We start from the raw sequence: 27,961 nt of genomic DNA on the forward strand, positions 1-27,961 counted from the left end.
TCCTGTGTGAGACACTGAAATCCCAACTCCTTCTCTTTGGTAAGCCAGTTCCAAGGGTTAACTGAGCTTTTCCATCTGGAAAATTCTTCCCTGTCAGCTCCACAGCATTTATACATACTCAGAGATAATATCTTGAGTCTTTGTTGGATTCCGGTGGGTTTTTTTTTTTCATTTTTTCTAAAAATTAGACTTAATGTTGAATATTCCAACTGCCTCAAACAGTGTCTTATCCCAAGACACTATTCTTTTTTAAATTTATTTATTTAAATTCAGGTTAGTTACCATACGGTGTAGACTTGGTCTCAGGAGTAGAATCCAGTAATTCATCACTTCCATATAACACCCAGTGCCCATCCCAAGAAGTGTCCTCCTTAATGCCCATCACCCATTTAGCCCATCCCCCCACCAAACACCCTCCAGCAGCCCTCAGTTTGTTCTCTGTATTTAAGAGCCTCTGTTTTTTTTTATTGGTATTCAAAGTATTGTCATATTTCATTTTATTTGATATTCATAAGAACCTCATGAAGTAGACAGGACAAATACAATTATTAGTATTTCAAGTATTACCAAAAATGGGATTTTATATCTTCAGTTGGTCAACAAGAATTTTAGTTTTCTCAGGTCATGATAAGTTCTGCAAGAAATAATTTCTATACAGTTGTATAAGATTGTGGTTAACGAATTTCACGTATGCATGTTAATTTGGTCAACGTGATTTTGTTGACTGTTTGCTCTGACCAGTACCAAGCCAGACTCGGGGATTTCTAATCCTTACCACAAACTTGCAAAACCATAAGGGATCCTATTTTATAGATGAGCAAATTGAGGCTCTATGAAGCTGAGTGACTTCTTCAAGATCAGAGTGACATAACAAGTACTCCAACCCTGGGTTGGTGCCAGTATTATTTCTATTTTCATTTTAGCCTCAATGAGTCAGAAGCTTATTATTCTTCTTGAGTACCCAAGGTCATACATCATAAAAATCAGAAAGCAAGAGTACCTCCTCCTTTTCATCTTTCTGCTCTTAAAGCTAAGTAATTGCCTAAGATTTTTTTCTTTCTCCCAGCATCATCTGATATTAAAGCCGTATTATTTCTTCTTGTCAGTTCGCACACACAAAAAAATCTCATTTAATGTTCCATGCAGCCATGCATTCTAGTCAGCAGAGCCTGACTCAATCTGCCCTTCAACTATTTTGGCTGTTTACCACAAGCTGGTATCTTTGAGCTGAGTAAAAAAGTCTGACCCGGCACCCATAAGATCAATTCAAGACCATATCCATGTAGTTGCTGTCTCAGGTTTTTTTTTTTTCCTTGCTAGGTACCCCAATGTGTTTTCCATATTTAGCTGACCGCAAACTAAGAGAAACCTCAGCCTCCAAGAGTGAGTAAAAATGGGCTCATGGATGGAGTTCAAGGAAACCAGCATTAAATGCTTGAAGGGAAGGGCCTGTGTTGCTGTCCATTGTTCTGAACTAGTATTGTTGGCTTGGCTGGGTACAAGGTCGGAAAATGGAGAGAGCAATGAGGGAGAGAGGGCAATTTCATAGGGTCATTTCACGAAGTGAGTAGGACCAAGCAGTAGGCTAGAATGGAAGTACCAAGAAAACCCATGGATACCACACCTCAGAAGAAGAGGGAGGCCAACATGGAAGCATTTCTATTATTGGCAACTCAAATGGCCACCTGTCAGAACAGGTGGAATTTTTTCTATCTGAGACCATCAGGCCAATTCTGTGCATGTTTCCTAAGTGTGTACTCATTGTCACGGATAATCATTTCATCATATTCAAAATCACCGTGATCCTCATCAACATCATTATCCCTCTCCTCCTCCTCATCTGTCTCATTATCAATATGCCAACTGTCCTTATCAAAATATCATTGCTGGGGGCCTCCTTTGTGCTAGGCACCGGCCGGCATTGATGTCTATGACAGTCCTATGATAGAAATAGTTGTATGCCCGTTTTATTTATCAGGAAATAGGGGACAGTGAACTGAAATAGCTTTGTAGAGACAGAGCCTAAATTCATAGAGTTAGGATTCTAATCTAAAATCTTTCAACCCCAAAGCCCACATTCTTTATTGCTGCTGGTGAAGTAGCTCTTAGCATAGGGAAGAAGGGGAAAAATGTGAAAGACAGTAACATTGTAACAAACACTCCAGTTGAGAGAGCACCCGGGCTCCTGGAACACATGGAAATCACCACCTCTTGCTGCATACCTGATGGAAGGCTTCCACAGGGACTTGCAACGGAGCTGAGTGAAGCAAGACAAATATTTTTTGGTCCATAAAAAGGAAGAAGAGCATTTGAGGCAGAGAGTGAAATGTGTGCAAAGGCATGGAGGCATGCAGTCCTCCAACAAATACTTAGTGTCTTCTCTGATCTAGGCACTATGTTAGGAAACCCAAAGGTGAATAGGAGAAGAGTGCATTCGGTGCAGTAGATGAACCTAAGGGAGATAAGAAGGAAAGCTTCTAGAACCATTGGTATTTAGAGGGGAAGATGAGAGGAAAATAAGCTGTTAGTAATATACCTGTATTGTACTTTACAATGTATCTTCACATGCCTAGATCGTGACCTAGTACATAATAGGCACTCGATTAATGAATGACTGACTGAACAATCTGTTGACCTTTAAAACCACCCATTTGCTGGTAAGCTCCATGAGGGCAGAGAATACTTGGTCACCACTCTCCCTGCCTGTATCTGCAGTGGGGCCCCTGAGTCACACAAATCCTGGGGGAGCAGTTCACGTGGCAATCTGTGAGAGTGATCTGTGTGATCAATGTGTGACTCGTGTCCCTCCAGATGTGCAACATGGTGGGGTGGGTTTGTGTCTGATTTAGGGGATTAACATTTGTTGACCAAAGAAGGTAATGAATGAAGAAGAAAGGGAGGAAGGCTAGACAGAGACAGAGATGACGGTTACTCCTGCAGGAAGCATCCGTTAAGTCTGGGATCCGTTATCCCTTCCACAGGGAAGATGTCTATAGTGCCTGCCTGCCTCAACACCCATCTAGTGAGTGGAAGAGCCGAAAGTGGATCCCGGGACCCTCCTGGTCAATGCTTTTCTACCACAGCACACAGTTTCTCTGTAATTTCCATCAGTTCAAGGTTCCCCCCAGCCAAGAGGCCAAAGGTGCTTCTTTCCTAGGAGACAGTCGGGCTGCCGAATGCGGCACTAGCCGCACACGGCTTGCTGCCCTCCCCAGGTAAGGAAACTGGGAGCTGGTGCGATGCCTTTCCCAGGGATGTCTTGCAAGTAATTGCTGCTGTAAGTGTCCCTCACGAGTGGCTCTGGCTTCTCTAGCTCTTTGAGTGAAGAAGATTCCAGGCTTTGGTGAGGGGATTAGCAGAATGCACATGTAGAAAGCACAGACTGTCAGGCATCAATTTTGGCTGAAGAAATTTCGCCTCAGATAAAAGGACTTGGGAAGGCTCTTCCTTTGCATTCTTGGGCTGTTTGCAGGCACCAGTTGAGGCTGTGGTGGTGTGTTGGAGCTGGGGGAGGGAGGGCAGAAGGCCTCGTTGGAAGTTTATCAGCTCTCCGGTTGTGGACCAGTGACTTGCAGCTCTGGTGTCTTCATCCGTAAGACAAAGCCCATCACTTCTCCGTTGCCCATAGTGAAAGAGGAAGCAAGACGATGTGTGAAAAGGGACCAACCCAACGTGGTAGAATGGGAAGAGCTTGAGTTTTGCAGGCAAACCTCATTTTTTATTTTTTTTTAAAGTTTATTTTTATTTATTAGAGAGAGTGCACCAGCTGGGGAGGGACAGAGAGAGAGAGAGAGAGAATCCCAAGCAGATTCTGCACTATCCGTGCAGAGCCCCATGTGGAGCCCAAACTTACGAACTGTGAGATCATGACCTGAGCCGAAACCGAGAGTTGGATGATGAACCGACTGAGACCCCCCGGGCGCCCCAGGCTTCGTTTTTAAATCCAGATTTACCACTTCATAATGAGGCAACTTCAACTAGCAACTAATGATAATAGTTATCTAGCATTTGTATAAAATCTGTGTAGCAAGCGCTGTGGTTCGCCCAAATTAACAGGCAACAGCAGTGTAAACATGTTAGTGTTTGTTAGTGTTGCCATGTTATCGACAAGAGCCAGGGAATGGAAGTGGTTCAGCCCCCCTGGCTGACAGTGAAAAGGCCAGGATCCGAACGCTGACTCTGAAGTCTACGGCATGGTTTTTAATCTCTAAGCTAAGCTGCTTGCTCTCCAAGCTTGTTTTCTTAGCTCTACAATGAGGATAATAACACCTGCCCTGCCGGGTTGTCAGGAGAATCTGAGCTTCGATGTGCAAGGCACCCGTTGCAGTGGTACAAGCTCAGTGAATGGGGTGGCAGGTGGGGGGGTGGGGGAGGATGGCACCACGTGACAAGAGTGACAGTGGCACGCCAGGTCTTAGAGATGATGCCCATTTCTGTGACTGGAGAAGGAAGGTACTGACCAGACAGAAGACCAGACAGAAGCTCCTTTCTCTTATTTAAAAAACAAAGTGAAACGAAAACATCTATCACCTGTAAAATCTGTCCCAGTTGCCTTTCGAGTGGTGTCTTTGAGTTCTTTGATGGTTTCTTCCTGCAACTGGGACTCAAACGTGAAGAGCGAACCTAAGAAATGAACATGGCCGTGCTGGCTCAGGAGTTTACATCATAAGCTGGAGGGTGAAGGCAGTGAGGTGCTGAAAGGAGTTATTCAGCCCTTCGCTTTTCAAATGTCAGTAAATCACACTTGAAATAAAACTGTCATAAACCCAAAGGGCACTGAGCGACTGTTCTGTTGAGGGCTCAAGACGGCAGCAGGAGGGCAGGAAGCCTCTTCAAATAAGGACGCCCTGATGTTTCCAACTTGCTGGTAACAAGTTTCTAGGGAAGCCTCCCTGTTCCTGCCCCAAATTGCAGTGCTGAATGAGCTGGGGGAGTGTAATGGGGAGGCTGGATGGGGGTGTAATTTGGAGACTTACCTGTGCATACAGATCGTCGGTGCTGACTCTGGGACCCTCTCCTCAGGCTGCTATGTCCACCTGGCGCCCCTTTGAACTTAGCATCTGAGAATGTGTAACTTAATTTGTCCTCTGAGACCCTCACCTGCACCACATTTCAGTATCTTGGAGCAATATCTGGAACCCAAGTGTTCTTTTGTTTTTGAGGGAGGTTTTGTTTTATGATTTCCTAAAAGGCATTATGAACCTTGTTGGTTTCAAACGAGTAATTATCCACCACCCCCCACCCTCCATGCCTGAGGGTTTCATGTCTTGATTGAGGGGATTTCGAGACTGCAAAATACCAATTTCTAATTCACCCTGTGCCTGTATGGTCTGCAAAAGTATTTTGAACCATAAAAGGCAAATGTGTGTTAAGTTTGTTTTTAATGGCTTGCAGGGCCTTTCGGCAGACTCAGGCTGGTTTTTCTCCTTCCCCATCTCACATTTCAACCAACTGTGGACCCCACACTTGGCAGGCTCTCTCAGGCCTCCGGTCCCACAAATGTCTCCTCTGTCCCAAGTGCCCCCCAGCCTGTTCTCCACCTGTGACTTTCTCCAGGAAGGTCTTTGTGCTCCCCAAACCCAGTTAGGTGTCCCTCTTCCCACACCTGGTGCTGCCTTGTCACAGCCGTGGCTGTGGGGACCCGTTGTCTGTTTCCTTGTCCGTCTTTTCCGTGAGACTGTGGGCTCCGTGACGGCAAGACCTGTGTCTGTCTGCTTCACTTATGTGACCCATCGTAGGCATGCAACAGAGAATTGTTGGATAAATTTGGGAGCAAACCACTGAAAACCTGTCACTGCAGAAAAGGTGTGCTAGAGCAGAGTTTATTTTAACATCACTGACCTCCGTCCTCGGAGTCACACCGAGTAGCTTGTGCATCATGCTAGCTACCAGGATGAGGCCGTGCACGCTCCTCTCTGCCACTTTTCTATAAATGTAAATTCACTCCAAAGTAAAAAGTCTATTCTCTCTTTCTGTCTCTCTGTCTCTCTCTCTCTGTCTCTCTCTCTGTCTCTCTCTCTGTCTCTGTCTCTGTCTCTCTCTCTGTCTCTCTGTCTCTCTCTGTCTCTGTCTCTCTCTCTGTCTCTCTCTCTGTCTCTCTGTCTCTGTCTCTGTCTCTCTCTCTCTCTGTCTCTCTCTGTCTCTCTGTCTCTCTGTCTCTCTCTGTCTCTGTCTCTCTCTGTCTCTGTCTCTGTCTCTCTCTGTCTCTGTCTCTGTCTCTCTCTCTGTCTCTGTCTCTCTCTCTCTCTCTGTCTCTCTCTCTCTCTGTCTCTCTCTCTCTCTGTCTCTCTCTCTCTCTCTCTCTCTCACACACACACACACACACACACACACACACCACAAGCTTTGGCATCAGGGCTGAGTTCCTTATGCTTGGCTCACACACTCATCAGCCACATAAAATGTGGATGCAAAATGAACAGATCTTTTTCAAGATGTAACAAGAGGGGCACCTGGGTGGCTCAGTCAGTTAAGCGTCCAACTTTGGCTCAGGTCACGATCTTGTGGTTTGTGGGTACGATCCCCGTGTCGGGCTCTGTGCTCACAGCTCAGAGCCTGGAGCCTGCTTCAGATTCTGTGTCTCCCTCTCGCTCTGCCCCTCCCCTGCTTGTGCTTGCGCTCTCTCAAAAATAAACATCTAAAAATTTTTTTAAAAAATGTTAAAGGTAAAAAAGTTTGAGCCCAAATTAAGATAGCCTGGGATACACAATCCTCACACACAAGAGAGTGCTCAGAAAAAGGAACATTTGGTGCAGGGTTATATATATGTTTTTCTTTTTACATAAAGAGTTACAAATCATCCTGAACAAAGACATTCCAGGAAGTTATGGACTTTATCTTATGCTTTTAGCTTGTGCAAGGCTGTATGACTTTAATCTTATGGGTTTTTTTCTTATGTTTATGTTTGGAATGCTCCTTTTTGGTTATTATTATTTTTTTAACAGAGTAGATGTACAATGTGTGTTCAGGGCAGAAATAGAGTCCATGCTTTGAGGTTTTGCTGGGTCATTTTGACCTAGGTAAAAGTATAGCTTCCCTAGGAGCCCTTGGAGCAGGGCCCATAAACATGAAAAGTTAAAAATTTCCTTTACTTTATCAGACCTAACCAAGGTTCAGAAACTCTGATCCTTGGTTTTTCCTCCTCTGAGGCACAGCTTGGAAGCCCGTTGTAAGGATTACAGTAATTGAGACAAAATGCACATATTGCTATGCGTAATGCTTAGAACCATACTAACATAATATGTAACATACACAGAATTCAATGCACTTTTCATATTCTTTTATCTAGAATTCCTCCTAATTTTTCCACAGTTCCTCTGTCCATAAATGCTTTCGAATCAGTTCAGTTAAAAAATATTGTCATCTACACTCTGTGTACCTAGGTGTAGTGACAGAAACGAGTGGAAGAGAGTACAGTCTGGTCCCATGCCCCGAGGACATCAGTATGAGTGGGGTTCAGGTAAATCAGACACATAGATGGATGCTTTTTAATAAAATCAAATAAATGGAAAGACAGAGGTAAACAGAGAGTGCTATAAAGCAGGGAGCAGATATTAGCCCAGCCTAAGCGCTGGAAAAGGCTTCTTGGATGGGTTGATTGCTCATCTGAATCTCAGAAGATGAACAGTTTACCTGGGCACTTAAGTATGGAAATGCCATTCCGGGCCGAGGGAACAGCATGAGCAAATGCACGGGAGGCAAGTCCAGTTTTACTGACGGGGTGAGTTAGAGGCAGGAAGTAGTGGAAAATGAAGCTGGGGTTGGAGACGGGAGAAGATCAGGGGGCCTGTGTGTATGGATGGAATGTGTAATTTATCATCAGGAAAATGGAGGCCATTGAAAGATTTTAACAGAGGAGGATGTGATTCAAGCTGCAGTGAAGATGCATCGTTAGCATGGACTTAATTTGTAGGTCTCTAAGAGAGTGCTTTTAAAGAACGTTTCCTCTAGGTCATTACCCCAGAAATCCATTCATTTTTTTTTTTAATTCAATACTAGTTTGGCAAATCCTGTGGACTTAGAGTAAAGCATCATACTCAAGCCTGTGAGCTCTACCAAGATAAGTTTGTTTTTCTGTCTTCTTTCAGAGAGTTCACAGACTCTTTGGGAAGATGGGGCATCTACTTGGGTAATTGCAGTAGGACATGGAAAGTAGTGAGAGGCATGAGACTGTAAGAGATATGCAGATGAGACGCTATAAGACATGTTTCCCAATCTATTCCTTGGCCCAGATGCTGAGCTGACTATACAGTAAACACTCCAAGTGATTCATAAAATATGCCCCCCCCCCAAAGAGTCTGTGTCAGTGGGGCAGGTTCAGAAGTCCTCAGGACATTTCCATGCATGGCCAGATCTAAAAACATTGCCAACCAAGGTCTGAGGAAGGAGACAATTTGGGCTACAGGGGAGAGTAGACAGGGAAGAAGCACTGGGGCCCAGGGATTCATATGGTGGAACCAGCAATCTGCTAGAGCTGGGGTACCAGAACAGACAAATGGGTGAGAGAAGAGATGGTGATCTAAGAGGAAGATCCTTGAAACTAATGTGCTGGAGATAGTCCAGCTATTGGTAAAGACAAAGTCTAGAGTGTATCCATCCTTGGAGAGTGGTGGCTGAGATAGGGTGGAAGAGATCATCGGGAATGATGTTGGAAGGGCTATCGATAGGGATTCTAAATTTTTTTTTATTATGAAATTTATTGTCAAATTGTTTCCATACAACACCCAGTGCTCATCCCAACAGGTGCCCTCCTCAATGCCCATCACCCACCGTCCCCTCCCTCCAACCCCCCATCAACCCTCAGTTTATTCTCAGTTTTTAGGAGTCTCTTATGGTTTGGCTCCCTCCCTCTCTAACCATTTTTTTTCTTCCCCTCCCCCATGGTCTTCTGTTAAGTTTCTCAGGCTCCACACAAGAGTGAAAACATATGGTATCTATCTTTCTCTGTATGACTTATTTCACTTAAAATAACACTCTCCAGTTCTATCCACGTTGCTACAAAAGGCCATATTTCATTCTTTCTCATAGCCAAGTAATATTCCGTTGTATATGTAAACCACAACTTATTTATCCATTCATCAGTTGATGGACATTTAGGCTCTTTCCATAATTTGGCTATTTTTGAGAGTGCTGCTATAAACATTTGGGTACAAGTGCCCCTATGCCTCAGCACTCCTGTCTCCCTTGGGTCAATTCCTAGCAGTGCTATTGCTGGGTCATAGGGTAGGTCTATTTTTAATTTTTTGAGGAACCTTCACACTGTTTTCCAGAGTGGCTGCACCAGTTTGCATTCCCACCAACAGTGCAAGAGGGTTCCCGTTTCTCCACATCCTCTCCAGTATCTGTAGTCTCCTGATTTGTTCATTTTAAGCACTCTGACTGGCGTGAGGTGATATCTCAGTGTGGTTTTGATTTGTATTTCCGTGATGAGGAGTGACACTGAGCATCATTTCATGTGCCTGTTGGCCATCTGGATGTCTTCTTTAGAGAAGTGTCTATTCGTGTCTTCTGCCCATTTCTTCACTGGATTTTGTTTTTCAGGCATGGAGTTTGGTGAGTTCTTTATAGATTTTGGATACTAGCCCTTTGTCTGATACGTCGTTTGCAAATATCTTTTCCCATTTCGTTGGTTGCCTTTTAGTTTTGTTGATTGTTTCCTTTGCAGTGCAGAAGCTTTTTATCTTCATGAGATCCCAATAGTTCATTTTTGCTTTTAATTCCCTTGCCTTTGGAGATGTGTCAAGTAAGAAATTGCTGCGGCTGAGGTCAGAGAGGTTTTTTCCTGCTTTCTCCTCTAGGGTTTTGGTTTCCTGTCTCACGTTCAGGTCCTTTATTCATTTTGAGTTTATTTTTGTGAGTGGTGTAAGAAAGTGGTCTAGTTTCATTCTTCTACATGTTGCTGTCCAGTTCTCCCAGCACCATTTGTTAAAGAGACTGTCTTTTTTCCATTGGAATTAATCACTGGTACCAGAACATGGGGCACTTTGCCATCGTTACAGTTCTTGTAGTAGTGAAGGTTGGATCGAAGCTCTTTTATTCATGAAGGATGACTCAGATGCTATTTTTAATTGACTTTTCTTTCTTTCCATCTTTGGAAGGGTTTGACAGCTATTACTGCCTCTTTTTCTGGGCTCATAATTTCTTAGCTTCTGCTGCCTTCCTCTGTGCATTGGATTTTGAGTTTGCATTTTCCTTAAGGCTCTCACATTTGCTTATCGGAGAAGAATGTGAAATGTGTGATAAACCATTGCCATTGATGTTGCCATTGTCCCTCCCTCCCGGAAGGCAGTAGTCAGCAATTTGTAGAGATTCAGAAATGCGTTACCTTTTTTCCCTTAAATCAAGAAAATAGGCATCAACACAGTGTCTTCTCCTTGTGGAATTTATTTTATGTCTATTTTTATGATGGCTTTCACTTCTGAGTCACTACTAATTTATGATCCCTGGCAGGGATCCTCGCTCACTGCAGCTTACAATGTGGTGTGAACCTTGCCGTCATAGATGGGAGCCCAGGCAGCTGTGACCTGGGAGAGGGTTCCCGAGCAGACCGGGAGACAGGGAGAACTCCGGCAAGGGTGCAGCAGCTCTCTATATCATATTTTATAAACCAGGAATCCACTCATGTGATTTGACACAGGACTGATTCTCACTTGCAGAAGTGGTACACTGAATTGTATTTTGTGGTCTGGTTCTGCATTTTCATATCACCTTTAAATTACATCAAGTCAGAGATCAGAACTACCTTGAAAATCCAAGAGACACAGTCACAAAAGCCATGTAATTTATTAAGGCATTTTTAAAAACCCAATTACATTAGATCCAATAGTTTGCTCATCTGTTTAAATAACAGAAAGTCTGAGAGAGTGTTTTAAAGGCAAATGCAAATTGGTTCCTGGAATTATTATTTATTTGTTAAGAAACATGATTAGAGATACATTTGTCACATAATTTCTAAAGTAAGTGTGACATATGCAAAACTGATGATGAAATGTCTAAGAGATAACAGAAGAATTGTAAATTAGAGCTAAATTTATAAGGAAGGCATTTTAGCAGAATAGGTAAAATCAATCCTAAAGTTAAACAGACTTGGATTCAAATTCCTAATTTCTAACTGTGTAAACTGGGGAAAGTTACTCAGTATCTGTGTATTCACCTACCTATAAAATGAGGCTGTAACAATACTTGTTTTCTAGGGTTATTGTAGAGATTTTATATATAAGGGTTGGTAATAAGGATGATGGATACAGGGGGAAAAAAACATAGTTATCAATTCTCTGAAACTAGCAAAGTATACAAAGATTGCATAGTACAGTATTCATGTTGTTTTGGTCAAATATTAGCTTGTTTCTTTTATTTTTTAATATCTATTTTTTTAGAGACAGAGCACGAGCAGGGGAGGGGCAGAGAGAGAGGGAGACACAGGATCCAAAGCAGGCTCCAGGCTCTGAGCTGTCAGCACAGAGCCTGACATGGGGCTCGTACCCACAAACTATGGTATTGTAACCTGAGTTGAAGTCAGACACTTTATCGACTAAGCCACCCAGGTGCCCCAAATGTTAACTCGTTCCTAAAAAATTTTTAGCAAAACTAAAAAATTCTAAACCCACCAGTAAATTCTTGGGTTTAAGGAGTGCAGGATAGAGCACTCCAGATTGTGTGCGTTTGAATCCTGGTTTTGACCATTCCTTACTGTGACCTTGAATAAGCTACTTAGACTCTCAATGCCTCAATATTCTGGTCTATATCTTGGGAAAACACCGGGTTAGGCACAAGGCTTAAATGAGTTAAGTGCTTAGAATAGAGCCTGGCACATAGTCATGTCATGTAAAGTGTGTGTGTGTGTGTGTGTGTGTGTGTGTGTGTGTGTGTGTGTGTGTGCGTGCGCGCGCGTGTGCACGCGCGCGCAAATAAGCATGTAATGCCTACTTTTGTTGTCATTATCATTTTTAGATTCCTATAAAATTTTGAATGAGAGATGTATATCTGATGAAGTCTTGTCCCCTAGTTGGGCTGAATATATTCATGTAAATATAATGATACTGCATTTATAGAACTGACGTTGGGGCTTATAACTGAGTCACTCACGCTGGTCTCCCTGAGCTCTAAAACAGCAAAGTCTTTGTTTCTCTTTGCTGGTTGCTGCCCCCTTGGTCAATTTCCATATCAAAGAGATACACCCTTAGTGTTTAGAGGACACCACTTTCTTTTATGTTAGGTTGTTCCCACAACATCTCTGAAATTGTTTTGGCCTTTGCTTCCCAGCTGAACTATCTGAAGCGCCCCAGTCCACATCAGAAGTGCCAAGGCCCTCTCCCAGGGCTATTTTCAGGGTTATCTTCTGACACTACAACAATTAGATAATTTGTTTCTTTGTGCATTCTAAGCTGCCCTTAGGAAAAAACAAAAAACAAAATGCTGTATAGTTACAGTTCGTGAATTATGTGAAGCTGCTAATTTTTCTAAACGTTCCTTCACCAAGTCATCCTCCAAACACTTTGGAAGCCCCAGCTGTTAATGAGGGTACCAAGATAAATAAGACACTGTCCCTATCTTTTTCTTTTTTTAAATCTTTTTAAGTTCATTTATTGTGAGAGAGACTGAGACGGCGTGAGTGGGGCAGGGGCAGAGAGAGAGAAAGAGAGAATCCCAAGCAGGCTCCAGCATGTTCCAGCACAGGGCTCAAACACACAAAGCTGTGAGATCACGACCTGAGCTGAAACCAGCAGTCAGACACTTAACCGACTGAGCCCCCGAGGCATCCCTGTGCTGTCCCTATCTTGAAGGGATCCTGAAAGACTTATAAGTCAAGGGTTCATTCACCCTCCAAATTTTTATTGAGCATCTACTCTGGGCCAAATATGCTTCCAGGTACTGAGGTTAAGGCAGTGACCAGTCCTGACAGAGCATCTGTCCTCAGGGAGTTTATATCCTGATGGAGGGAGAGAGGTACTAGGAGGGGTGCTCATGGGTGAGAGGAAGAAAAGGAAACCAGAATGTATTGTGTCTGTGGTTGTAGACAACCAGATCTCTTGTTGCCAGTTTGAGCAGGAAGGGACTTACAACATTATTTGAGGAATTTCCAGAGGGGCTGGAGTTGAGCTTGGATGCTACAGATTAGGGAGAAATCCTGCATCCACAAGGGATTGTTGCAGTGGGAAGGCATTCATGCTGCTGGCCTCTGCACAGCGCGGAAGCATCTACCACGGCTGCTCCCCAGAGCTCTGTTCCCCACTGAGCAGTGACACCCTCCTGTGCTCATTCCCCATACCTCCCTGGTTGCCTCTGCTTGGCAGATTTCGAGCTGAAAGAGTTCCTGGGAAGTGTAGTTCTGAGCTTTCCAAGATCTGGGTTAAGGGAGATTCACTAGACAGAAAAAATAATTAAAGTCTTCTGTTGCCCCTAAATCCCATTCTAATTGCCCTTCCTCCTTCCTTTGTCATGGCCAGCTTCCTCTAACAAACAAAACAAACAGAAACAAAAAGCGAGTCCTTTCTTTCTCTCTCCCCTCGCATTCACTCTGGGACCCACCACAGTTTTGCTTCTGTGATGACATTTTTTGCCCTCTGCTCTTGTCCCATGGGCTCTGATGCCAACACACGCTCTCCTAAGTGATCCCATCCAGCCCTATGGTCTTGACAACCAACCAGTAATCGTGAGAGCTCCAATTTAGTGGGCATCTCTCATTGCCTTCTAAATGCTTTACATGTACTTATTGATTGAATCCTCATAACAACTGTTCATTTTCGTGTTCTGTTGCACCAGATGACCACAATTTGAGGAGCTTAAAACAGCACACAGTTATTATCTTACAGTCGAGGAGGCCAGATGTCTAAAACCAAGCTGTTGATAGGACAGCATTCCTTCTGGAGGCTCTAGGGAAGAATCCATTTCCCTGTCTCTTCCAGCTTCTGGAGGCTACCTTCCTTCCTGGACCCTTTTTCCAGGAAGGCTCTGGACCCTTTTTCCATCTTCAAAACCAGCATGTAGCATCTTGAGCCCCCATATCCGTCATCTTTTTTACATGATTGCATCCCCTTTTCTCTTGCATCCCACTTATAAGGACCCTTGTGATTACATTGGGCCCACCAAGCTAATCCAGGATGATCTCCCCATCTGAAGATCCTTAACTTGATTACACCACAGAGTCCCTTTTGGCATGAAAGCTGCTATGAACAGATTTCAGGGATGAAGATGTAGACATTTTGAGGAGCCATTATTCTACCCACCACAACAACCCTATGAGGTACAGTACAATTATTACCCAGACCAGGCAACAAATACAGAGAAGTTAAGTAATTTGCTCAGGGTCATAAAGCCAAAAATGGAGGGGCTGGAATTTGGATGTAGGCAGCTACACTCCAGGGTTCATATTCTTAAGCTCTGTGCTCACCAAGAAACTAGTAACTCCCTAATTAAATGTATAACCCCCCAAAGGTTCCCATACCTAACGGCCTATTTGATGGCTCCCCTAAGAAGGTAAAACATCACACCCAAAACCGGGCCCATGATCTTTCCTCAGTACTTTTATTTCCTGTCCTCAGTCTTAGTTGCAAGGACCAATGTCCATCCTCTCGCCCAATTTAGAAACCCAGATATCATCCTGGAGTCCTCCCTCCCCTCTCTAGATCTGGTCCATACCACCCCCTGCACTTTCCTCTTTTCCATTCCCGTAACACTGCCCGATCCTGCCTTTCGTCCTTTTTACTTGGCCAATTCTAGTAGCCTCCTAATTGGTTCCTGGTCTCTACCCTGCATGAGGTGGAAGTCTCAGCCTGTTCTAGCCGTGTATAAAACTCATCAGTAGCTCCCCATTTACTCTGAAGATTAAGCCCAATTACTTTAAGGAGACTTGCCCTCCACTCTCTTCAGACTCCCATACTGACACACTGGGGCTTCAGTAACATGGAATTGCTTATTCCTGTCTATACCATGCAGCTCCTCCCTGCCATGCCTTCTTTGTTCCTGCTCTTGTCGGAGCCACCTGTCCTGCTACCTTCATGTGCCTGCCTCTTCCAGCTGAGTCATCTTTAGGGAGCCCTCTTTGCACCCCGGCTGTCATCATGACCCTTTCTCTATGTTCTGATAGACATCATGCCATGTATCTAGAAATTGTCTCTCTTATACTAAAATGATCAGTTTGTGTCTGTTCCCTCATTCCACCACCTCTGAAGGGTCAGGAATTTTTTTTTTTTTTTTTTTAACTAACATCCAAGTTAGTTAGCATATGATGCAATAATGATTTCAGGATAGACTCCTTAATGCCCATTACCCATTTAAGCCATCCCCCCACCCAAAACCCTTCCAGCAACCCTCAGTTAGTTCTCTGTATTTAAGAGTCTCTTAGATTTTGTCCCCCTCTCTGTTTTTATATTATTTTTACTTTCCTTCCCTTGCGTTCATCTGTTTTGTTTCTTAAATTCCACCTGTGAGGGAAGTCATATGATACTTGTCTTTCTCTGACTAATTTTGCTTCGCATAATACACTCTAACTCCATTCATGTTGTTACAAATGGCAGGATTTTATTCTTTTTGATTGCCAAGCAATACTCCATTGTGTATATACATATGAAAGGTCAGGAATTCTCATTCATCATTGCAACCCTCATGCCTAGCACATGGCAAGAAACCAATGACTATTTTGAGGTGACGTGAGTTGAATTGTGAGCAAACAGGAATTTGCTAGTTCAGGAAATTGGGAGAAACGTGGGTGTTGCAGGCAGAGGAAAAAGCACACTCAAAGGCGCAGAAGCATGAAAAAGCAAAACAGGTTTGGGAAGATGTCAGTAATTTAGCAAGGCCAGAGGGAAGAAGGCATGTTGGGGGAAGGGCCCGCTATCAGGTCGAAAGATGAACAGAGTTGGAATTGGGGAGGGCCTTTTGTGCTAATAAGCAAAAGAGTTCGAGCTTATTTGCAAGCTTTGGGGAAGCCACGTTGAAGAATTCCAAACAGGGGACATACGTGATCACATGTGTGTTTGTCATCAGATTGGTCGAACAGCCGGGTAAGTGGTGGATTAGAGGGGCCTGGAGTAGAAGCAGACAGAGGAAGTCATGACCACGCATGAGGAAGACTCAGAGGCAGTGGCCGTGGCACGAAGAAGGGACAGGCGTGTGGGCTTCTTAAGACTTGACATTGACAGGATGTGGACACTGACCTGCTGTGGGCCCAGGAAAATGAGGCATGGCATGGCCCCTTGGGCACCTCCCCTCCCATCCTCATGCACCTTGCCTCATGCCCTCTGCCCTGACGCCCCCTCTATGGGTGATGAATAATCAGCAACGGAATGTGTCACGTCTCTTTCCCATAACAAGGAAAGTGAAGTCCAAATGTTAGTGCTGGAAGGGACCTTGGAGATCACGAGGGTCAACTGCTACGTGTGATAGATGACTAAGCCCAGAGAAGGGAATGACTTCCCTATGGTGGCTCGGGAAGTCGCTGGTGGGAACCGAGCCACTCTTCACTAAACCAGCTATTTAATTCTCCACATGGCATTGGTCTCTAATATTTTCATGTGTATCTACTTATTTTCTGCCCCTCCCTGACATTAGAATGTAATATTTAAGAGCTGAGCCGTGTCTAACACAGTGTTTTGCCCACATCATAGACCTTGAATGAGCATTTGTTTACGAAGGAGTGAACCAGGTTTAAGAAGGCTTGCTTCCTCCTGAACCAGTGATCTTTACACAGGACTCTGGTCTGGAGGTTATCGGTCCATAATTTTATTTCCTGCTAGGGTTTATCCTAATCATTCCTGAAGAAACTAAAATGTACCAACCAGTATACTGTAGCTCATGTGGCTTCAGATAGTAAAGAGCCAAAAATAGTCATCATGACATTCGGTTGAAAATATCAACCACTGACTGCCTCACACCAAGTGTGATAGCTACTATAAAAATAATATGCATTACAAGAATGTGGAGAAACTGGAACCCTACATACTGTTAGGAGGAATATAAAATGGTATCGCTGTTATGGAAAACAGCATGGTGGTTGCTCCAAAAATCAAAACCCGAGGGCACCTGGGTGGCTCAGTCGGTTAAATGTCCGACTTCGGCTCAGGTCATAATCTCACAGTCGTGAGTTTGAGCCCCACGTCAGGCTCTGGGCTGACAGCACAGAGCCTGCTTGGGATTCTGTCTCTCCCTCTCTGTCTCTGCTCCTTCCCCACTCACTCTCTCTCTCTCTCTCTCTCTCTCTCTCTCTCAAAATAAAGAAATAAACTTAAAAATTTTTTTTAATATAAAAAAATGAAAAATAGAATTACTCTCTGATTCAGCAATTCCACTTGGGGTCAAACACCCAAAAGAATTGGAAGCACAGTTTCAGATATTTGCATATCCATCTTCTTAGGAGAGTTATTTAAAGTATCTAAAAGGTGGAAGGAACCCAGGTGTCCACCCAATAGATGAATGGATGGACAATAAGTGGTACATAAATAGAATGATATATTATTCAGCCTTAAAAAGGAGAACATTTTGTCACATGCTACAGCATGAATGAACCTGGAGGACAGTGTGCTAAGTGCAATGAGCCGGTCACAAAAAAATAAATACTATGGTTCCACTTACGTGAGGTACGTGGAGTTGTCAAAACCAGAGACCAAGTAGTGTGGTGGTTGCCGGGGGCCCGGGGTAGGGAGAGTGGAGAATTATTGTGTAATGGCTACGGATTTCCACTTCTGCACGATTCAAGGGGTTCTGGACATTCACAGCAATGCCAGTGCCCTTAATACCACTGAATTGTACACTTGAAAATGTTTAAGATGGTAAATTTTAACTTATGTGTATTTGACCATAATTTAAAAAAATATTAACCACTGAGGGGCTCCTGGGTGGCTCAGTCAGTTATGCATCTGACTTTGGCTCAGGTCATGATTTGTGGTTGGTGGGTTTGAGCCCTGCATCGGGCTCTGTACTGACAGCTCAGAGCCTGGAGCCTGCTTCCGATTCTGTGTCTCCCTCTCTCTGCCCCTCGCCTGCTCACACTCTGTCTCTCTCTCAAAAATAAACATAAAAAATTTTTTTAAATTTCTTTAAACATTAACCACTGAGGTATGTGAAGCTATCTCCTTTGATCCTTACAATAACCTTGAACTGTTAGTAGAACCGTCCCATTTTATAGTGAGGAAAATAGGGCTCAAGGAAGTGGAGTGAATTGCCCAAGGCACATAACTAGAAAATGATGAAGCGGAGCCTCATACTCAGATCTCCTGGTTCCATGCCCAGTGCTGGCTGCTCCTACATCAGGGAGAGGAAGTGTAGTCGAATTAATGTGACTGCTGGTTGAAATAGAGGTAGGAAATCAACAGTTGGCAGTTTGTGGAGAAAGCTTTGTGTGTGTGTGTGTGTGTGTGTGTGTGTGTGTGTGTGTGAGAGAGAGAGAGAGAGAGAGAGAGAGAGAGAGAGAGAGAGACAGAAGGAGGGACGGAGAGGTGGGGGAGGGGAGAGAATAGGAGGGAGGGAAGGCTCAAGGGGAGAGCATGCAAGCAAGCTCCCAGACACCTGCTTTACACTTCTTCAACTTCCTTCCCTCCCTGAATCTTTGGAAAGCAGGTGTGAGTCAACTGTAAACACAGAGAAAAAGGTCAGCCGGCATTCCCTCAGATGGCAAAATCAAAAGTGGCTGGCGATGGGATTGTCTGTGTCCGTGCGGCTCTGCCCTTTAAAATGATCAGGAGAAGACAGTGGCTCTTTTTGAAATGGCTCTGTTAGCTGTTCTGGAACTCCCATCTCCACCCCTTACTACCTCCTGGGAAAAGGAAGGATGACAAAACGCCCTTACAAAAGTAAATTAGATCCAGTGAGAGGAAGGGGGGACCGCTGGGAACAGCACTGAGCAGGAGACCAGCCCAATCCTACCTGCCTAGACCAGCTCCCTGTGTAATGCTGAGCACAGCCTTCCTCAGCCCCAAGGGTCGGGCTGCTATTAACACCATCATTTTCATATACTGAATTCAAACTGAATTGAGAAGGTAGAGCACACTGTCCCAGGGGGAGTCAAAAATACAGAAGGATCAGCTAGCCTCTTCGAAGTAGCTTTTATTTGTCACGGACTTATGAGAATTGTGGGGGACGCTTTACATACAGCAGCCCTAACCCTTCTCGCACTTGACAACTTGTTTTTCTGATGAGACTACACTGATAGGTAATTTCCCACTTCCCAGAGTATTTGCCTAGATGATAAAGAACAGAGAATTTGTGTATTTTTTGTCTGATATCGTTTCCAATATGATTTTTATTTTATTTTTTATTATTAATATATGAAATTTATTGTCAAATTGGTTTCCATACAACACCCAGTGCTCATCCCAAAAGGTGCCCTCCTCAATGCCCATCACCCACCCTCCCCACCCTCCCACTCCCCATCAACCCTCAGTTTATTCTCAGTTTTTAAGAGTCTCTTATGCTTTGGCTCTCTCCTACTCTAACCTCTTTTTTTTTTTTTTCCTTCCCCTCCCCCATGGGTTTCTGTTAAGTTTCTCAGGATCCACATAAGAGTGAAAACATATGGTATCTGTCTTTCTCAAGAACAGAGAATTTGAACATAACCTGTGTAGTTCCAAAGTTAAGTTCAACAGCCAAGTTGTACAGAGTCTGCAAGCACTAGGAGACAGGGAAGAAGTTAGCTCTTGCTATCAGCTCCAGGGAGAATTGTAATGGAGAAAGGTAGGCATTGGAGTTGCAAAAAAAAAAAAAAAAACAAAAAATTGGACAGATAGAGGGTGCATTTTTTGAAGCAAGAACACACAAGCAGAGTCGGGGGTAATGGACATTACAGATTCTAGAAAATTATAAATATCCCTGTTTGGTTTAAGGGTAGTTGTGTTGGGTTGTGGCTGGAGACCATAATTCCACCACATCATGAAGAACTTTGAATGCTGTACTAAAGGGTTTAGAACTTAACTTGTATAGGCAGCAAGGAGCCCCCCCAAAATTTGTATCAAGGGACTTATCAGCAACTGTCAGTATTCTCCTTTATAAGTATGCTTTATGTGTTGTGAAGAAATTAAACATAATCTGAAGTGTTTCAAAGAGGAGACATTTGTTTTCATTGCGTCTTACATAGACAATCACATTACCAGCTGACATGGCCCCCTAGGTAAGGAGTGGTGTTGTATCAGCACTTAGAACGCTTTGCATGCACAGTGAAATCAGCTAATCACACTGTTTTTTTTCCTAGAATAAGACATTGTTTTCTTTTGTGCTTTAGGAAGGGTTAAGAAACTTCAAGGAACTTCGAGCCAAATTTCAAAAGTTTGATGTGCCCTCTCTTCCAAGACCTATATTCCCAGCAAGAATTTCTCAAAAGAGCGATATTGGAAACACACAGTCAACAGGTGTTTTGGCCAGTGAGAAACCCCTCTCCTCCAACCACAGTCAGCTCCCACTGTATTGTTCTAGCGGTGAACCCCAGCCTCTTCAACCCCAGGAAATGAAGTCCTCCCAGAGGAGCAAGATTCAGAGATGTTCTGATTCCTCAGAACCTCCAGAAGGGTCTACTGATTCTGCAGTAAAGTCAAAGAAGACTTCTCTGCTGTTAGACGTGAATCAGTCAAATGCTGACATAACCCATGAGAGGAATGTCATGGTGACTGACAGCTTCAAAGACAAGCTCTGGAATTGGGAGAAGGTTTCATCTCAGAAAAGTGGGATGTCTTCAGCCTTTGTCCTTGCCAGTCGTGGAAGAAGGGCCTTCCATCTGGAGGAGGAGAAAAGCATAGGGCTTGCTCCAGAGGTGCCCAGGGGGAAGCTAGAAACAGGAGGAGCCCAGACCCTTCCTTCCCAGAAGCACTTGATGACCCCCCAAAATTCACTTGCCTCCTTTCAAGATCCTACTTCTCTACTTTTTCAGTGTGGCAGGAAGAGCCTAGAAAGCCCCTATCCTGAGAGGAGCCCCGTGGGGAACACCTGCCAGCCTGTCTATGAGAGTGAACTTGCCACCCAGGTCCCCGGTGAGAAAGTAATGCCTGAGGGAGGGGCCACTGTGTCTTTCTAATTTAGAGCCTCCTAGTGGTCATATGTGACCTGGGTGAGGTTTGCTCCGAACTCTAGAGCAGGTATGCGAGGCCCATCTGCTAACTTGTAATTTCAGGTTTGGGTAAAGTGCCTAATCTCCAGGAATCCTATTTAGAGATGATTTGGTCAAGTTTGGATTTGCCCTCCTAGCTCTACTTCTCACAAGATGCATGAACTTGGACAGTCGACTCAACCTCTTAGAGCCCGGTCTGCTCTCCTGTAAATCAGATCCATCACCAATCTGCCCCAGCTTGGTAAACAGCACAAACATCCTCCTAGTTGCTCAGGCCAAAAACCTAGGAACTGTGCTCTAGTCCTCTCTCTCTCATTCTCTGCATCCACTCCATCAGCAAACTCTTGGTTCCACCATGAAAATATGTTCTGAATCCCTCCACTTCTATCCATTTCTGCCTTCTTTTCTTATTCACACCATCATCATCTCTCACCTGGACCACCGCAGTGTTCCAGCTGGGTTCCCTGCTTCCATACTCTTGCCTCCTTTTATCCTATTCTCCTAGCGGGCACAGTGAACTTCTAACACATCAGTTAGATCACATCACTCCCCTGTTCAAATTCAGTTCCAGCAGTCTTATAGTGGCTGATGTGATTTGGCCCTTCCTACCTCTCTTACCCTCTCCTTTTACCACATGGGCCTTCTTGCTTTTCCTTAGATATACTAAGCTAGCTCCACCCCAGGGCCTTTGCACTTGCTGAGCACTCTGCCTGGAACATGCTTCCCCCAGGTCTTTGATGTCTCCCTCCCTCCCCTCCACCATGGTCTCTGCTCAGTGTCACCTGTTGTGAGTAGAATTTGTGAATCACCATCTAAAATAACTACCCTACCCCCATAAGTCTCTGTCTTCTTACCTTGATTTGGTTTCCCTCCTATCCCATCCTTACGTGGTATATTGTTGTATACCTGTTTGCTTACCTCAATAAAATGTGAGTTACATGAGGGTAAAAACTGTCTTCTTTACCACCATATCCCCAGCACCTAAAAGACCAAGGCCAGGTTTGGTAGGTCCTCAAAAAGTATTTATTGGATGCTTGGATGGGTGGATGGGTAGATGGGTGGGTAGAGGGATCTCCCACATATGACTCTATATGGTGGATACAGACTGTCCAGGTTCATGCATCTTGTAAGAAGTAGAGATACGAGGGCAAATCCAAGCTTGCCCAAATCATCTCTCAATCGTGGTCTCTGATTTCGTGGCTCTGCACCTTCTGGGTCCTGCTGATGTCTCTGACGTACTCCTGTTTCTCTCCCCCTGGCTCATAATAGACACTGGATTTCTTGCTGTTCCTTGAAAAGACTTTATTATGCTCAGGACATTGACATTAGCTCTTCCTCTTCCTTCTTGTTTGAGCCTTCCATAGCTGCATTTAGGTCTCAGTTCACATGACACTTTCACAGCTAATCCTTCTCTTTATCTGAAGAAGTTAGTTCAGTTCCCACTCTTGCCTATCAGCCTGGTGGATCTCTTTCATAGAACCCGCAGGTCTCTGTGATTACCTTTATTTGTTTGCATGTTTATCATCAGTCTCCTCCTGTTAGAATGAAAATTCCTGAGGGCAAGGCTTGATCTCTTCTTGTTCTTAACTCCATACCCAGCTGTTAGAACAGTGCCTGGAATAGAGTAGATAATTAGTTATTGGTGAAGGGATGGGGCAGGAGGATGGTTCCTCTACCTGACTGAGCTGATGAGGGGATTAAATGAGAGAACCCATGCCCTTGGCTTAGCACAGCACCTGGTAAAACTTAGGAACCCAGTTGGTAAGTGATCATTCATTTTCGCTACATTTCCTTAATTTGATAAAGACTGAAATTTCTCATGTTGCAACTTATCATTACAATTTAATTATAATTATAATCCATAGGTGCCTACGAAGGGGTATCTGGGTGGCTCAGTCGGTTGAGTGTCCGACTTCACCTCAGGTCATGATCTCGCGGTTCATGAGTTCAAGCCCCGTATCGGGCTCGTTACTGTCAGCCTGTCAGTGCAGAGCCCGCTTTGGATCCTCTGTCCCCCCTGTCTCTGCCCCTCCCCCACTCGCACTCTCCCAAAATAAATAATTTTTAAAAAAAAAAAAAAGCCTAGGAAGAGAGGAGCTTGGTTCTGGCTGATATAACCCCTCCTGGTGGGGCACAAGGGGGCTGTCCTCCCAGCTCCCAGAGTGGGCAGCAGGGCTCTGAGGCAGTTGCAATGAGGGATTTGTACACTGGCCGCCATATTTAGTTTTAGCATGGATAGACCATGTACTCAACCACTGTATTATGTGAAGCAAAAACAAGGCTCTTGGATCATACAAGATGTTGTGCTGTGAAGCGTTAGAGGCAGATATGGTTTTCACATATAATATTGGGATTTCTGTTGGAGTTTGGCTTCTGAGTACAGAAGGACAAAATGTAGGCAATTTCTGTCTCAGAAAATTCCAGGACGCAAAACCATACAATCCACAGGTGCCCACATACCATAAACTTAGCCTTGAAGCTTGTCCCAGACTGTGAGCCCTGGAAATCAGAGATCAATTCTTACTCCTCTTTATAGCCCCCGTGTTATTTGCATGTCATAAGTGCTTGATGGAACCTTTCAGGGAGTAGTCACCATGCATTTTCTTGGAAGTAGGTTCTCTGCCTGATGCTGGCAGGAGAGCAATATGGCCTTGTCCCTGTGCATGAGGAGCTGACCCTCAATAGTAAGATAGACTGGCGGCCCCTCTAATATGCCACCACACTGGCGGAGAGGTGTTAATGATACGTTGTGGAGATACAAAACAGAGTGGTTAATTCTCACCTCGATTTTGAAATCAATGAAACCTTCCCAGAGGAGGTGTCATTGGAGCAGGGCCTTAAACGAGTCAGAGCTTGCCAAGAAGGAAGTGAGGGAACAGCATTCCAGAGCCAGGAATGGCATGAACAAAGTCTTGGATACAGGATGACTTTTTAAATCAAATTCAGACAACTGAGAAGCCATTGGTATGAGTGAAAGATATTTGGGCTGAGGTCAGAAAAGGATGCTAAAGTGTAATAAAAGAATCTGGAAATGTGGATGGGGGGCCATGTTGTAGGAACATGCCAGAGGATGGAGTACATAAATGGATGTCATGCTGATGAAGCCAGGCTTCGTCCTCTGGGCAGCAGGCTAGTGACATGATCAGGTTTGCATTTTGATCAGGGCACCCTGGCCAGTAGGACAGATCTAGACAAGAAGGGAGAGAGACTGGCCAGTTTCATCCAAGAAGCCATGAAATGGAAAATAGTAATAAAATAACTCACTTTTTTTTTTAAATCTCTGCTCAGAGAAACAGCCAGATGATAGGCATCACCAACTTCTCAAAACGAAGCCACTGCCTTCCATCAAGTCCCTGGGTCCTCCTCCCCCAAAGCCTCCGAAGCCCCCAGCCGTGAACCTCCAGGCCTTCCAGAGGCAGGCAGCTGTAATTGCTAAGACCCACACGGAAGGTAAGAAAATGCACAGGTCCCCTGCAGGCAGCCAGCCAGGGGCCAGTGGAAGTCATGGCTCCAGTGCCCACATCCCTCCCCCCCCTCCCCAGCCCCCCACCGGCCTCCATTGCCTCCCTCTTCCTGTCAGCTCCCAGGTGATAATGCCGAACTGCTTTTCCATGGGGCCGGACGTCCATCACTGCTTATTTTCACGTGGAGGCCGTGGCAGCTTGCCCGTGAAATATGACAGATCTGCAGGAATTGGCCCCTTATCGCTCCTGGGCCAGCCCGCTTCCCCTGAGAGCATTGCATTTGATCACCGGGAAGCTGTCCAAGAGGAAGAAAACGAAAAGTAGTCAAGCAGGGAGCAGGGAGCTTTTGTGATTCCTACAAAGCCTGTGTTGTCAACACAATCAGGGCGGTAGGAGGGAGGAGGGAATGAAAAGGGAAGAAAATCAGCCTGAACTTGACGGGTGATCCTAATGTGGGTCCCTCAGGCCTGTGTGATCGGCCTTCTGTAACTAGTCCAAGGGCCCCACCCCTGCCTCCCCCTGCTGGCCCTTTGCAGGAACTGAGGAGTCCTCGGAAGCCATTTTCCTGTGCTGTTCTGAGTCTTCGTCCTCTGCTTAGAGGAATACCTTCTCATCCCCTTGCGGCTGCCCGGTGGTCTGATCCTGTTGACACTTTAAAGGCCTTTGTTTATGTTTGCTCTAATGAAACGCGAGATGAACGCCCTCTTTGGGGTGACACCTAGTGCTGTGCTAACTTTGGTTTTACCGTGGCCGCGAGTGCCAGCAGACCTTGCGCCTTGTTCACTTGACGGCTCGGAACACCCTCGGTTAAATTTCTTGAACGCATTCGTTCTCAAACTTCAGCCTCTGCCGGAATCAGCTAGGGGACTTGTCAAAACACCGATCACAGGGCCCCACTCCCAGAGCGTCTGATTTATTTGGTGTGCATTGGGTACCCGAGAATTGGCCTTTGTGACGAGGTCCCCAGGAGATGCTGATGCTTCGGGTCCAGTGACCACATTTTGAGAATCACTGCTGCAATCCTCTTCCGTCTGATCCTGAGAGGAAACTCTCTATGAGGATGTAGAGCCCTGGTGCGTGGACCTGATCTCAGCTGGTCGGCCCGAGACACCCCCACCCCCTCCCCGCCCCACCGAGCGTGGACCCCAGCCCCCGGTCCCATTTCTGCTCCACCAAGATGAAAGAAACCATCACAAACCAGGAGGAACTCGCACTGGCAAGCACAGGTGCATGTTGGTGGGAAAGGAACTGCTCCCCGAAAGAAGATGGTTCATAGAGGAGCTACAGGAGATGATAAAAAAAAATGTCAGTTCTCCTTAAAGAAGTTAGGGGCAAACAGTAGCTCTGGTGAGTCAAAGAAGTGACTGTGTTTGCAAACCGAGGAAGGGTGATCCGTGATCCGCTTTTGCGACCCTAGAGTTCGGGCGCCCGGGGCAGCGAGCGCTTTCACCATCAAGGGCCAAGTGGAGATAAAGCAGCTGACAGAAAGCCTACCCAGCAGTTTAAACCAGCTTGGTGCAGCAGCTTCTGCCCACAGTCTACCACCCACTACTGGAGAGGAGGAGGAAGAGGAGGAGGAGGAGGAGGAAGTTGCAGGTCGCGTGGAGCGTTTTGATGAAGCTTCCAAGAAGGAAGCAAACTGAATGGAGTCAACTTCTGAAGGAGATAGGACTTGAAGAAGTTACCAGGAGCTGCTCTTTTTTAGATTACGAGTGCTTTTTAAAATTTTGTTCATGGGAGCACCTGGGTGGCTCAGTCGGTTAAGCATCCAACTTGGGCTCAGGTCACAATCTCGCAGGTCCGTGAGTTCGAGCCCCATGTCGGGCTCTGTGCTGACAGCTCAGAGCCTGGAGCCTGCTTCGGACTCTGTGTCTCCCTCTCTCTCTGCCCCTCCCCCACTTTCTGTCTCTCAAAAAAAATGAATAAACATTTAAAAAAATTAACATCCTGTTCATGGATCTGATAAAATCTAGATCTCTAATGTTTTTAAGCCCCAGCCCCTTGGACAGTGTAACTCTGTTCAGTATTTGCTTAGACACAATTCATTCTTGGCAACTAATGAAGCTGAAGAAGCCGGGGAATGAAGTTTGAAACAAAGTTAATAAAGTTCTTTGCCTAGTGAAAAAAAAAAAAAAAACAAAACTTTTATAAGTAGACATTAATAATAATTTGGCCACCTCCATAACAGAGAAAGCTAAGTATGATTTTTTTAAAGCACAGAATCATTGAGACCTCATACACTCCCAAAGCGAAGAACTCTATCAGAGAACATAGAACAAAGCACCAAGTGTTTTGTAACAAAATGGGCTTTGTGAATCCCAGCTCCCCCAGTCGCTAGCTATTTAGGCCTGGGCATGTTATTCACTGAGCCTCATTGTCCTTATCTGTAAAATGGGGATGACAGTAACACTCCTCCCCTGATGTCTGTGAGGATAAATGAGATGAGTCATGGAAAGAGTGGAAACAATGTTTGGCACACCAGTATGTGCTCAATAAATGCAATGTTATCATTGTTTCAAGTTTGTGTTGAGCAGCTACACTCTCCTTGCCCTGGGCCCTGTGATAGACGCAAGACATAGAGACCCCACAACACAAGTTCTGGTACTCCAGAAGGTCAAAGTCTAACACAGAAGACCAAGAGAAGACTCATAAAGAAGCACCATAGGTGTACCCGGGGGGCTCAGTTAAGCATCCAACTTCAGCTCAGGTCATGATCTTGCGGTTCCTGAGTTCCAGCCCCTTGTCAGGCTCTGTGCTGACAGCTTGGAGCCTGGAGCCTGCTTTGGATTCTGTGTCTCCCTTCCTTTCTGCCCCTCCCCTGTTCATATCTATTTATCTCTGTCTCTGTCTCTCTCTCTCTCTCTCTCTCACACACACACACACACACACACACACACAGTACCATGAAGTGTAGGTGAATGCTGGACTGCAGGACCCAGGGTCCCCTGGGTGCTGGGGAGGGGGGAGGCGGTTTGGGGCACCAGTGAGTTGCGGCTCCTCACTTTGTCTCTGGGGTGAGGGCCTTGCACAAAGTTCGCTTTAATCAGGCTGCCACCTATGCGCCTTCTCACTCTCCCTCTTGCTCTTACAGCAGCTGTGGAAGAGGGCTGCCTGCCTCCAGAGAGGTGAGTACCTGCTTCTTAATTGGGCAGGAGCACAGCACATGTAGCCATTGACAAGGCTGCTTAACCTGCCTGAGAGCAGGCAGTAAGTCCACGCCAGGTGTCTCTATTTCTCCGAAGGGTTGCAGGAAGAACAGATTTATAAGCAACAAGCTGCAACTTTTGTTTTAGAGGAGAGATTAAATAAACTGCATTTAACTGCTGTGCTGACAAGAAGTTGCAAAGATGGTCCTCTGAGGGACTTTTATTTATTATACAGTTGGGTTCAGTAAATTGAAACATCAGCTTCCATAGTAATAAATTGAATTAGAGGCTACAGAATGCTGTGGGCAGCTGGCGTGGTGTTA

General features: G+C 45.0%; 1 protein-coding gene across 7 annotated transcripts in view; it reads left to right on the top strand.

Moving 5' to 3' along the window:
• Nucleotides 1-27,961, top strand: part of FYB2 (FYN binding protein 2) — a 128,927-nt gene that overhangs the window by 13,030 nt on the left and 87,936 nt on the right. For 6 of the 7 annotated variants that reach the window (XR_009258098.1, XM_058717272.1, XM_058717273.1 and 3 more), the window contains exons 2-4: nucleotides 20,210-20,951; nucleotides 24,317-24,478; nucleotides 27,584-27,617. Coding sequence is in view for 6 of the 7 variants with exons in the window: in XM_058717272.1 (XP_058573255.1) it covers nucleotides 20,210-20,951; nucleotides 24,317-24,478; nucleotides 27,584-27,617 (938 nt within the window). In the remaining variant the exon portion in view is untranslated. The remainder of the gene's footprint in view (nucleotides 1-20,209; nucleotides 20,952-24,316; nucleotides 24,479-27,583; nucleotides 27,618-27,961) is intronic. The other variant, XM_058717269.1, reaches the window with a different exon arrangement.

Source organism: Neofelis nebulosa, chromosome 2 (assembly GCF_028018385.1).
Source record: "Neofelis nebulosa isolate mNeoNeb1 chromosome 2, mNeoNeb1.pri, whole genome shotgun sequence".
NCBI lineage: Eukaryota > Metazoa > Chordata > Mammalia > Carnivora > Felidae > Neofelis > Neofelis nebulosa.